Source organism: Cyanistes caeruleus, unplaced genomic scaffold, assembly GCF_971803275.1.
Source record: "Cyanistes caeruleus unplaced genomic scaffold, bCyaCae1.hap1.1 HAP1_SCAFFOLD_141, whole genome shotgun sequence".
Taxonomy (NCBI): Eukaryota; Metazoa; Chordata; class Aves; order Passeriformes; family Paridae; genus Cyanistes; species Cyanistes caeruleus.
In genome coordinates this window covers 356,468-369,061 of record NW_028255935.1, presented here as the reverse complement: position 1 = coordinate 369,061, position 12,594 = coordinate 356,468, and the positions used below count along the sequence as shown (strand labels likewise).

General features: G+C 58.5%; 1 protein-coding gene and 1 long non-coding RNA gene across 2 annotated transcripts; both read right to left on the bottom strand.

The window, feature by feature from the left end:
• Positions 1–994: 994 nt before the first annotated feature.
• On the bottom strand, positions 995–7,262 carry LOC147645966 (maestro heat-like repeat-containing protein family member 7). The gene is made up of 16 exons (XM_086874080.1): positions 6,362–7,262; positions 6,107–6,262; positions 5,772–5,836; positions 5,505–5,654; positions 5,168–5,316; positions 4,696–4,843; positions 4,259–4,446; positions 4,032–4,169; positions 3,635–3,749; positions 3,316–3,456; positions 2,948–3,124; positions 2,655–2,810; positions 2,390–2,491; positions 1,942–2,044; positions 1,605–1,661; positions 995–1,320 (listed from the first exon to the last, which is right to left on the bottom strand). Exons 1-16 carry the CDS (start codon positions 6,471–6,473, stop codon positions 1,121–1,123), a joined length of 2,157 nt encoding a protein of 718 aa, XP_086730206.1. The 5' UTR covers positions 6,474–7,262; the 3' UTR covers positions 995–1,120.
• Positions 7,263–10,183: 2,921 nt separating this feature from the next.
• Positions 10,184–10,855, bottom strand: LOC147645965 (uncharacterized). The gene is made up of 2 exons (XR_015282050.1): positions 10,806–10,855; positions 10,184–10,521 (listed from the first exon to the last, which is right to left on the bottom strand). It is a non-coding gene; the product is annotated as an uncharacterized LOC147645965 (long non-coding RNA).
• Positions 10,856–12,594: the final 1,739 nt, after the last annotated feature.

Genomic DNA, 12,594 nt, shown 5'->3' with positions numbered 1-12,594 from the left:
CTGTGCAGGTGCCGACGTTGGGGCTGCTGCTGTTCCTGTGCACACTCTGCTGCTGTTCCTGTGCACACTCTGCTGCTGTTTCTGTGGGCTCCTGAGTCGCTTCAGCAGCAGCGACTGGGCAGCCCTGCTGGAGGAGACATCACCACCCTCCCCTTGGTGGCAGCAGCTCTGCGGACCCCGAGCTCTGTGTCAGGGGAGCCTCAGTCACAGCACCGTGTCCTGGGCAGCCGCGAGGGCCCGGGCTGGCGGCCAGCCCTGCCTCTGCCCACTGCCCCTTATCGCAGGCACCCAGTGGCCCTGGGCCGGCAGCACCCCCCTGCCCTGCATGTCCCCAGCCAGCCCAGCCTGGGCACACCTTGGGCTGTCCACACCCTCCTGGAGGGGTGTTGTCCCAGCCTCGAGGGCTTCTGCTGCAGGCCTGGGAGACATTCTGGGGAAGTGCCAGGTCGGCCGGCTGTCAGGAAAAAGGTGGCTGCCTGGGGGCTGCTTATGCCCTCTGACACCCAATTCCTCAGGTCTTCCCACCGGTCCGGCCTTTCAGGGGCCTCCTGTCCCCTTTGGAGCCTCCAGCCTCCACACATGCCCCTCACGCCTTCCCACGCTTTTGTCCCGCCTGGGCCTCCACAGACCCTCATCCATTTACAGCCTCCCAGTGCCCTGTTCCCTCAGAGTCTCCCCCAGCGTGGACCAGCAGCAGCGCCACAGCCCCACAGGAGCTCCAGAGGAGCAGGATCAAGAGGCACGTGGGAGCCCTCAGCAACCCAGCCAGCACCACACGGGCACGAGGACACAGATGGCGGCGCTTCCTGGCTGAGACAGCGTTTGTGCCTTCAGCAGAACCACCAAAGGCCAAGGGTTTCTGGCCATTTTCCCTGCACCACTGCATGCCTGGGCAGCTTGCTGAGCTGTGATTCCCCAAGTGGAATCACATTTTCCCCGCTTCCTCTATGCCCTGTACACCATGGGCAGCAAGATAAAGGTCTTGGGAAGTGACTGCCTATTATAATATATACTATATTTATATCCTAAAAGAAAATGAAAAGAAGAAAAGAACAATATTTAAGAAACAAAAAAAATTCTCTGCTGGTTCAGGTGGCCCCAGCAGACAGAGCCTGCCGGGTCAGTTGCCAGCAGAGCTCCAGCAGCGCAGCCAGCTGAGGCCCAACAGACGAGGCCGTGTCCTCCATGCCCTGCGCAGCTGAACTTGCAGGTTCTCCAAGATGGAATATCGAGCCGTCTCTACTGCCTGGGTGATGTAAAATGTTTGAATTGCCAGGTTTCCGATGGCAGGGCTGGTGTCACAAACCACGTTCTTAAGGGCTGGAAGAGAGATGAACAGAGCCACGGTCAGATTCCCAGACCTGCGGAGGCCCACGGAGAGCCCCCGGCCAGGGCCATCCCAGCCGGCTCTTGCCATGGCCAGCAGGGAGCAGGGACCAAGGGGATCAGCCCGAAGCTGCTGGCCACGAATGCCCCACGTGAAACCTCGGAGTGATCCACCCACACCGCCCCTCATCCGCACATTGAGCAGAGACCTTCGCAGACAGTCCAGGACTTGCAGCTCCACCCAGCAGCCCCGCTGACAGCCCGCTGCCCTCACTCACATTTGTAAATTAGCTGCAGGTCTTCTTTCTGCCCCCTCAGGAGCCGCCCGGCCATCCCTGGGAACACAGAGCCTGTCAGGGCCCCAGCGGCACAGCTCCCTGCCAGCGGCGCTGCCAGCCCTGTGCTCACACGCCCTCCCGCCCCGGCAGGGCTCAGCCCGGGCCCGTGCCGCATCCTGACTCAGCCCAAGGGCACGGCTGCCAGAGGCCGGCAGCAGCAGCCCCGAGGGCAGGCGGGGCTCCAGGGCACCGGGCCCGGGTGCCGCTGCCGGGGCAGCAGTCGGGGCCGGGGCCGAGCTGTGGCGGGGCGGGGAGGGAGCCCGGGCTCGTGGCTCACCGATGAACCTGATGGCCGCCGCTCGCAGGGGCTCCTGTGGGCTCTGCAGGTACGGCAGGGCCCGACGCAGGTCCTCCGCCGCTCGGTTCCTGTCCTGTGCCAGCTGGAGAGAGCGGCAGGAGGGAAGGGTTGGCGCGGGCTCTGCCCCTCGGCCAGGCGCTGCCTGCCCGGCCAACCCTGAGGCCCGGCCAGCAGCCGCTGGCGCCGAGCTCTGCAAGGGGCAGAGGGCCGGCTGCTGCCCAGGGAGCCGCGGTGCCCCCCTGCCCTGCAGCCCCAGTGGATCGGGGCTCCATCGGAACCAGGCTCGGGACCACAGGAGCCTGAAGAAGAAGCCGTGCGGCCCCCGGGGGCGGCACTGGGCAGGGGCGCAGCTGCCAGCCCCACACACCGAGCGCTGGGGACAGGGGGCTTCTCCAGGCTGAGGCTGGGCCTTCCAAGCCGTCCTTACCAGGCACTCGGTGATCATCCACAGCTTCTTCTTTTTCACAGGTCTTTCAAGATCTCTCCTCTTCAGGAACTCGGCCGCACAAAGCAGCGTTGCCCAAGAAGCCTGGAGAGCAGCAGAGACCCGCAGATGGCCCCACAAGTCAGGACACAGGACCCGCCCGCATTCGTGTGCCAAGGCCAGGAGGAGGCTGCAGCCGGCAAGGTGCCAGGGCAGGAGGCGGCCGAGCCCCCTCCCCGGGTGACAGCAGCAGCCCAGGAATCCTCACCTCTGCCACCTGCTGGTTCTCGTCATGGCAGTGGAAGAAGAGAGGCAGCAGGCTGTGGTGCACGTGTGACTTCAGGGCCTTTTTTTCCTTTTCTGTTAGAAGAGTCATCAATGATCGGAAGAATAATATGGACACCAGCTGCACCTGGCTATTATCCTATATGAAAGGAAGGAAGGAAAAAAGACCTCAGCCCTGTCTGCATGGGGCTCAGCAGGGCGCAGGCCTGAGAATCCCCAGGGCACCAAGTGTCTGGGCAGCAGCCAGTGGCCTTGGCTGGGGGCACAGAGCCTTACGTGGTCAAAGAGTGGCAGGAGCGCCTCAGCCAGCTGCAGGGCAATGGGGCTGGGTATCAGCATGTCCTTGTCCAAGACGATAAAGCTGAGCACCACGACTGTCATCCTGACTATCTCTCCATCTGCATCCCACAGGAAATCTACAAGACTTTCAGTCAGGCTCCGCATTTTTTCAGCCTGTGTGGAAGACAAGTCTGTGAAACGCCACCCTGCTGCCACAGGGCCAAGAGGCCAAAGGCCTGTCCCAAAGCACTCAGGAAGAAGCAGGAGGCAGGAGAGCTGGCAGCAGCTGCCTCGGGGCCCGAAGCCCAGCCGAGCCCAAGGGACTGCGTTTCCCGGCGCAGCTTCAGCCACTGCCCACTTCTCACCATCGAGGGATCGTCAATCAACTTGAAAAGGGCCCTGAGCGCCAGGTGACGCTTGTCCCTGCTCTCGCTCCGCAGGTGCCTTGAGAAGATTTCCAGGACTCTGTTAGCGCTGCGTTCGCTCAAGTCCAGGTAGTCCAGGATCTGAAAGGCACAGGGCAGTGACAGGGGAGGCAGCCGGCAGGAGCCCAGAAACAAGACAGGAAACAGGGCCCGGGCAGCAGCACAAGGCATGGGCACCGTCCCAGGCAGCTGCAGCTATGAGAGGGCAGAGAGGTGGCAGGCAGCTCTGCAGGGAGGCACTTTTGGCCATCAGGCTCACCTCCACAAGGAATGCCAGGGCAGGCAGATCCCAGCGTGCCTCCTGTGTGCTGAGCAGCTGGAGCAGGTAGGGAACGATGCGGGAACACAAGGGGATAGAGGCAGACGACATCTCCCTGCCAGGGTGAAAAAGTAGCCCAGACTGTGAGCTGGGAGGACAAACATCTCCCAGGACTGATTGACAGAGTTCACATCTTTGAGCACCATCCTGCAAGGATAGGGGACCTGGGCCCTTGGGGAGGTGACTCCTTGTGGGCACCCTCCTTTCCCAGCCTTTTCCAGTCTCCTTAGCCGTCCCTCGGTGACGAGGCCCTCTGGCCCACGACAGTGGGGACTGTGTTGGGCAACCTCAGCACGGGGCACAAATGCCAGAGGCAGTGGGGAGAAGGGGGTCTCACCTGGCCAGCAGACCCACGGCATAGTGGTGGGTGTCAGCAGAGAGCAGCTTGTCCCAGCCACGCTTGTGTTCCATTTCCACCACCACTTCCTCACGATGCATTTGGCACAGCAGGGACTTCAGGGCCTGCACTGCAAAGCTGTGTGCACAGCAAAGCCCAGGTCACGCTGGGAGCACTGGCTCGTGCCGTGGAGACATGGCAGGGACAGGAGGAGTGGGATAGAGCACCTGTTGGGGCTGATGGCAAGGCCGTGTTGCTCCTGGCATCCCTTCCAGAAGGCATTGAGATCCTCTGGCATCTCCAAAGTGCTGAAGAACACTTGGAAGAGCAGATGCACAAAGAGGCGGGGGAAATGCACCGTCACTACATGTGGGACGCAGGGCATCTGAAGGATCTTCCACATCAGCACAGTTGCCTGCAGAGGACAGAGAACCCTGAGACAGCGCTCTGTGCCGAGGTGTGCGGGTGGCAGGGCCTGAGTGTGGCAGGGAGCGGTCAGGGGAAACCCCTGGGGAGCTCCACGCCTGGTGCCCCTGAAGCTGCCCCTAGGCCAGGTTTCAGCCCAGTGCCTGAGGCAGGGAGATGCAGTTGGGGAAGGAGGAAACAGAGCTGCTGAAGAGGTGGCTTGTCATGGGCTGAGCAAAGGCCAGTTGCAGAAACTCACAGCCAGGGCAAAGACACCCGTGTTGTCTCCATCAGAGGTGCGCGTGCTGTGCTCTGGCCAGTTCCCCAGCACATCGAGGACTATCCGGTATGCCCGCTCCGCTGTCCTGGGCGAGCACAAGATGGTCTTCCACATGGTCATAGCAGCTCTGCGGGGCGACAGCTCTGTCTCACGGGGGTCTCAGACACATCCCCGTGGCCTGGGCAGCAGTGGGGGGGAGCTGAGCTTGCTGCCAGCTCTGCCTCTGCCTGCTGCCCCTCGCCAGCAGCAGCAGCCAGGCAGCCCAGCCCTGTGGGGACAGGGCCCTGAGGGCCATGGCATGGCAGCAGGCTCAGGGACCGATGTAGCAGGGCTGGGAAAGGTCCCAGGTAGACAGGACCCTGGAAGTCTCTGTTGGTCAGACACCTGGGCCAGGCTGTGCAGGCTGATGGGCTGAGGAGCCCTGAGCCCTCTGGGCACGTGGGCCCCGTACCTGTCACACGTTGGGGCCACACGCAGGAGAGCAATGACCACGTCAGCGGGCTGTGCCTCGCTCAGATCCAGCAGGGTCCTGTTCAGCCTGTGCTCAGAGAACTGATTGGCCATGAGCCACTGGTGGATGTACCTCACCATGGCAGGCACCTGGAGAAAGCACAAGGGGAGACTTGGAAAGCTGCCACAGGGAGTCAGGAATGTCCCCAGCTTCCCCAGAGAAGTGCTTCCCTTCTCAGCACGCTGCAATGGCCTCAAAGGCTTCGAGTGATCAGCAAGCGTGGCTTGGGAGGCCAAGCGATCCCTGGAGGATCAAACCCTGGCCACAGGCTGCTTACTTGCTTTTGACTGTAAAAACCCTCCTCTACAAGCATATCCAGCAGGGCAGCAGTGGCCTTGGTGTTGAAGATGTATGAATAAGGTCTGAGCCCAGTGGCCACGGCGCTGGTCCCTTCTTCCCGAATTCTCTTGATGAAGCTGCAAACCAGCTGTAGGAGAAGGGCAGGAGACAGAAACATCGGGGATGTTCCATGGAGTGCTCCAGGCGTGCTGCTGGGCTGAGCAGTGCCAGCAGGCCCAGCCCAGTTGGGGATGGCTGCAGGTACCTGCGCTGTTCTGCGGAAGAGGCCACCGCCAAGGTCCTGCTCTTGTGTCTGGGCCATGGCTGCATCTGGCAAAGAGCAGCCAGAGCTGAGGGGCTGCGGGAGAGGCCGGAGAACGCAGCCCAGCCCTGCGATCCCCAGGCAGGGACAGCCCCGCGGATGCCCCAGGGGATGGAGCACGGCCACTGCTGGGGGGGCAGCCCCAGCCCCTCTTTTATGCTGTCCATGGGTGTGTCTCCACAGGACAGGGTGGGATGGGATGAGATGGGATGCAATGGGATGGGATGGGGCCAAGATGGCCGCAGGCACCAGCCCTGTGGCCCAGCTCTGCCACTCACCCTCCTCCAGCGGCCGGAACTGCTGCACCTCTTCGGTCTCTGGTGCTGGGGCAGCTCCAGGGCCTTCTTCCTCTTCCTCCTCCTCCTCCTGCACCCAGGCCAGCTTGGGCACTCTTGGGGGTTGCTGCTCCATATCATCTTCAACACTCTCCCATCCTTTCCATAGGAACAGCACCAGGGGATGGCATGGCATGCAATGGGATGGGGCCAAGCTGGCAACAGGCGCTAGCCCTAAGGCCGAGCTCTGCAACTCACCCTCCCGTGGTGCCTGGAACTCCTGCACCTCTTCAGTCTCCTGTGCCAGGACAGCTCCTTCCTCCTCCTCAACCCAGGCCAACTTGGGCACTCTTGGGGGTCGCTGCTCCATGGCAGGGAGTGGATTTATAGCTACTTGCAGGAGAGATGGCTCGGAAAAGCTCTGAGTCAGCAAGTCCTGCAGTCGTGCCTGGAAGGCACCTGCAAGACTCAAGTCTGGGCAAGACGGCAGGACAGCGAGTCCTGCACTTGTGTCTTGAGGGCTCCTGCCACAAGGACAGGAGGCTCCTCGTCAAGGTTTGAGGTCTGGTCTCAAGGGCAGTGACTGCAGGGATGGGCGACACCTCGGAAAAGCTCCGGGTCACCAAATCCCACGGTCTGCCTTGAGAGAACCTTGAGAAGCCTCGGCAAGGCCACAGGTCAGCAAGTGCTGCAGTCGTGCCTGGAAGGCACCTGCAAGACTCAAGTCCTGGCAAGACGGCAGGACAGCAAGTCCTGCACTTGTGTCTTGAGGGCTCCTGCCACAAGGACAGGAGGCTCCTCGTCAAGATTTGAGGTCTGGTCTCAAGGGCAGTGACTGCAGGGATGGGCGACACCTCGGAAAAGCCCCGGGTCACCAAGTCCCACGGTCTGCCCTTGACAGAACCTTAAGAAAGAAGCCTCGGCAAGGCCACAGGTCAGCAAGCCCTGTGGTCTGGCCTCGAGGTCACCTGTTGGAATAACGCTTCGGAAAAGCTCCGGGTCCGACACAAACGAGTGTGCTGTGCGGGGGCTCCTCACAGCACCGCTCTGACGTGTCCTGTCCCGTCGCGTGCACCGAGCACTGTGGCGTGGTCCTGTCACCGCCAGCTCCTATGCCACCACATGTCACAAAGGGCCCTCTGACACCCTGTCCCTTTCCATCCCATGGTGACCATATGTCACAAAGGGCCCTCACGCACCCTGCCAGCTGCCCTGGTTCCCCCTGCCCCCATCCCCCCAAAAATGGCCCAGGTTGGGAGGAATCTCTTGCCCAAAGGGTCTAAGACAGCCCAACAGGATCTTTAGGAATGCCTCAAACCATCAGCCAACGCTGCCCTGCTCTGCAGGCTCAGGGCAGCAGAAGGAGCCCCCAGGGCTGCCGACGCAGCCGCAGCAGGAAGGGCACGGGGCCTTGCACAGAAGCTGGCACGGCCTCCTTGGGACACGTCCCAGCTGGTGGCCATTCTAAACCTGCAGGTGTGACACAGACAAGGAATGTGTGGGCCAGGGCACGAATGCTGCTCTGAGCCCTGGGGCCCCGGCCAGCACTGAAATCAGCAGGTGTGGCAGAGTCCCCGCCAAGGCAGACCTGCCACCCCACCCGAGCCCTGGCAGTGCTGGCACTCGTCTCCTGCCCCAGAGACCTGTACCCCTGGGGGGCTTCTGTGCCAGAGGGCAGCCAAAGCCCACATCTTTTTAGAATTTTTCCAAAGCCTGCCGACTGTTTTCAAGGTTTTCTTCCTATTTTCTCCCTAGTGCACAATCTCCAGAAATTGTGCTTTTCCATCCTTTTGCATTTATTAAATTGACCTGCAATGACCAATCAATCAAAATCCTGGGAAAACTTGAACTTCAGGTTGAACCCGGGCAAAATATTTATCTCCCACACTTGAAGCCATGAATTGCCAAGTACTGTCCTCGCTGTCATACCCTGTCCCCTGTAGGTGTGCTGATGCCATTTCAAAGGGGTTGCCAATGAAAACCAGTTTGAAGATTTTTGTAGTTTCCACATTGGCATTCAAATCCTTGACTAGAAAAATCACATGTCAAAATTTCTAGGATTCTTCATACCAAAGCTGTCATCTTCACCCTGGATTTTAGAGTGTCTGAACAGTCACACAAGGTTTTAGTTTTAGACACTACAGAAGAAGTCTTTGCTGTTGGGCTATACCATGACATCAGCATATAGTCCTGATGATTCCTTTAGGCAGGAGCAGCAAACACAAGAATGAGCCAAACAAGCTATTCCTGTGTTCTCATGTCCTGCACAGCAGTAACTAGGAATTCAAGAATGGATTCAGGAAGCAATGGGTGCACAGGGAGCCACAAAGACTTTGGGATGCTGAAATGGACCAGCCTGGTGCCTGTGCCTGGGCTGCACCGGGCTGAGCTCCAACTGGACGATCTAACAATGGCTGAATGGACACACCGTGGGCCACAGGAGACTCCTGCTCCCAGTTCTGTGAGCTACAATATTCATTTGTGATTCACCAGATGATTTTTTCATCTTTGCTTGAAATCCAGGAGAGGAAAAGGTCAACATGGAGAAGTGTTCTTCCAATTCTAGTGACAGTTGTGCCTGCACACCACCTGTGCCCATGGCAGGGTGGTTGGAAGTGGATGATGTTTATGATACTTTGCAACACAAAATGTTCTGAGATTCTGTGATTCACCAAGTGGAGTGGAAAACTAAGCCATGTAAGTCCCTGCTTTTTTTCAGTGCATGCTGCTTACTCCTCTGTTCCAAGCAAGTCCAGGATTTTGTTTCATGCGTCTTTAAGGTGCCTGGACAGAAGAGAGGGAGGGCAGCTGCAGCACAGGGCTCATGTCCCATCAGAGTCTCTTACTCTCTCTCTCACGATGGCGCTGATGCCGCTGCCTTGGGACACCTGAGTGTGGAAGGCGAGCCCGCCCTCAAGCACGGCCATCCAAGTCAGTCAGGGGCACAGGCTGCAGCTGAAGCTGTCAAGCGTTGCTGTGAGGCTGGCAAGTGAAGAGAAAGCCATTGTGGCCAATTCTGCTGAAGCCTTCTGCCAAACCAAAGGCAACTGTGCCCACAGCCTCCCCCGGTTTGGCACCCGGCTGCTGCGGACGCCTCACTGTGCAGGTGCCGACGTTGGGGCTGCTGCTGTTCCTGTGCACACTCTGCTGCTGTTCCTGTGCACACTCTGCTGCTGTTTCTGTGGGCTCCTGAGTCGCTTCAGCAGCAGCGACTGGGCAGCCCTGCTGGAGGAGACATCACCACCCTCCCCTTGGTGGCAGCAGCTCTGCGGACCCAGAGCTCTGTGTCAGGGGAGCCTCAGTCACAGCACCGTGTCCTGGGCAGCCGCGAGGGCCCGGGCTGGCGGCCAGCCCTGCCTCTGCCCACTGCCCCTTATCGCAGGCACCCAGTGGCCGTGGCCTGGCAGCACCCCCCTGCCCTGCATGTCCCCAGCCAGCCCAGCCTGGGCACACCTTGGGCTGTCCGCACCCTCCTGGAGGGGTGTTGTCCCAGCCTCGAGGGCTTCTGCTGCAGGCCTGGGAGACATTCTGGGGAAGTGCCAGGTCGGCCGGCTGTCAGGAAAAAGGTGGCTGCCCGGGGGCTGCTTATGCCCTCTGACACCCAATTCCTCAGGTCTTCCCACCGGTCCGGCCTTTCAGGGGCCTCCTGTCCCCTTTGGAGCCTCCAGCCTCCACACATGCCCCTCACGCCTTCCCACGCTTTTGTCCCGCCTGGGCCTCCACAGACCCTCATCCATTTACAGCCTCCCAGTGCCCTGTTCCCTCAGAGTCTCCCCCAGCGTGGACCAGCAGCAGCGCCACAGCCCCACAGGAGCTCCAGAGGAGCAGGATCAAGAGGCACGTGGGAGCCCTCAGCAACCCAGCCAGCACCACACGGGCACGAGGACACAGATGGCGGCGCTTCCTGGCTGAGACAGCGTTTGTGCCTTCAGCAGAACCACCAAAGGCCAAGGGTTTCTGGCCATTTTCCCTGCACCACTGCATGCCTGGGCAGCTTGCTGAGCTGTGATTCCCCAAGTGGAATCACATTTTCCCCGCTTCCTCTATGCCCTGTACACCATGGGCAGCAAGATAAAGGTCTTGGGAAGTGACTGCCTATTATAATATATACTATATTTATATCCTAAAAGAAAATGAAAAGAAGAAAAGAACAATATTTAAGAAACAAAAAAAATTCTCTGCTGGTTCAGGTGGCCCCAGCAGACAGAGCCTGCCGGGTCAGTTGCCAGCAGAGCTCCAGCAGCGCAGCCAGCTGAGGCCCAACAGACGAGGCCGTGTCCTCCATGCCCTGCGCAGCTGAACTTGCAGGTTCTCCAAGATGGAATATCGAGCCGTCTCTACTGCCTGGGTGATGTAAAATGTTTGAATTGCCAGGTTTCTGATGACAAGGCTGGTGTCACAAACCACGTTCTTAAGGGCTGGAAGAGAGATGAACAGAGCCACGGTCAGATTCCCAGACCTGCGGAGGCCCACGGAGAGCCCCCGGCCAGGGCCATCCCAGCCGGCTCTTGCCATGGCCAGCAGGGAGCAGGGACCAAGGGGATCAGCCCGAAGCTGCTGGCCACGAATGCCCCACGTGAAACCTCGGAGTGATCCACCCATACCGCCCCTCATCCGCACATTGAGCAGAGACCTTCGCAGACAGTCCAGGACTTGCAGCTCCACCCAGCAGCCCCGCTGACAGCCCGCTGCCCTCACTCACATTTGTAAATTAGCTGCAGGTCTTCTTTCTGCCGCCTCAGGAGCCGCCCGGCCATCCCTGGGAACACAGAGCCTGTCAGGGCCCCAGCGGCACAGCTCCCTGCCAGCGGCGCTGCCAGCCCTGTGCTCACACGCCCTCCCGCCCCGGCAGGGCTCAGCCCGGGCCCGTGCCGCATCCTGACTCAGCCCAAGGGCACGGCTGCCAGAGGCCGGCAGCAGCAGCCCCGAGGGGAGGCAGGGCTCCAGGGCGTGGGGCCCGGGTGCCGCTGCCGGGGCAGCAGCCGGGGCCGGGGCCGAGCTGTGGCGGGGCAGGGAGGGAGCCCGGGCTCGTGGCTCACCGATGAACCTGATGGCCGCCGCTCGCAGGGGCTCCTGTGGGCTCTGCAGGTACGGCAGGGCCCGGCGCAGGTCCTCCGCCGCTCGGTTCCTGTCCTGTGCCAGCTGGAGAGAGCGGCAGGAGGGAATGGTTGGCGCGGGCTCTGCCCCTCGGCCGGGCGCTACCTGCAGCCAGCCCCAGCCTCCCATGCCCGGCCAACCCTGAGGCCCGGCCAGCAGCCGCTGGTGCCGAGCTCTGGAAGGGGCAGAGGGTTGGCTGCTGTCCAGGGAGCCGCGGAGCCATCTCGCCCCACAGCCCCGCTGGGCCGGGGCTCCATCGGCTAGTTGTGCTAGTATAAAAGTCTTGGAGCTAACCCTTAGCAATCCATAAGTGACCTAAAATTCTATTGAGAATGACCAGATACAACAAGTAACAAATGGAAAGCCCCTGACATAATATATTGGATTTGTGAGCCAAGAGTGTATAGGGAATTACCTCAGAAGTGGAAAAGGTCCCGTACCTGAGGAGTTATACAACCCTCCTTCTTCGTTATACTGAGGTCCAGGAGGAATATGTTATCTTTTGAATCACTTCATAAGGCTCCAAGCAGTAGTTAAAGTCATTTTAAACCATACCTCTACTGCCCTAAAGTTGCTGGCCAAGCAACATTCACAAATGCGAGCATGAGTAGATCAAAACAGAATGGGCCTGGACTATCTGTTAACTGAAGTAGGGGGAGTTTGTAGAAAGTTTAATGAATCTGAATGTTGTGTGGAAATAAATGATCATGGAGAAGCCATCACGAAAATTGCTGAAGAAATTAAAAGAGTAACACATGTACCCGTTCAAAAATGGAATTCTCTTCTGAAGACTGATTGGTGAGATAACCTTTATAAAGTACATAATGGAAAAAGTTAAAATTTTTGATATTGTGTTTTACCTTAAGATTATTGTTTCTACCTTGTATGATTCCATAATCCATTCAGTAATTCAAGGAATACTGAACAGAAAGTAACTATAATAGCTCAAAAAAATGTTAACCAAATTTGAGAGAGAGTGGAAAAAACTTGATGCAGCACAAGAAATGTTAAAGAAATTAGAAATGGAAATAAAGTGAATGCAAAAAATGAGATTATTGAGAATATAGAAAAAATACTAAGATTCAAGTTGGTTTTTTTTAAAAGCATGAATCAATGTGGTCAAAAAGAGAAATGCGGGATTGCAGTAAAAGGAATTGATTTGTCCTAACTAAATAGTAACTGTTATTGAAGTTATTATTCGAAGCAATCAAAAGAATCAGTGTTACAAGGCAGATGCAGCGCTTTACAGATGTTACATGTTAAAATTGAGGTACAGGATGTAGTCTGGAAGATAAGTGATGTCCCAAGATGAAAATGGCCTTGAGATAGACTGTCACCCTGAAAACTCAGCTTCTGAGCTTGCTGACATAGTTTTCTAAGGACTTTCCCAGGAG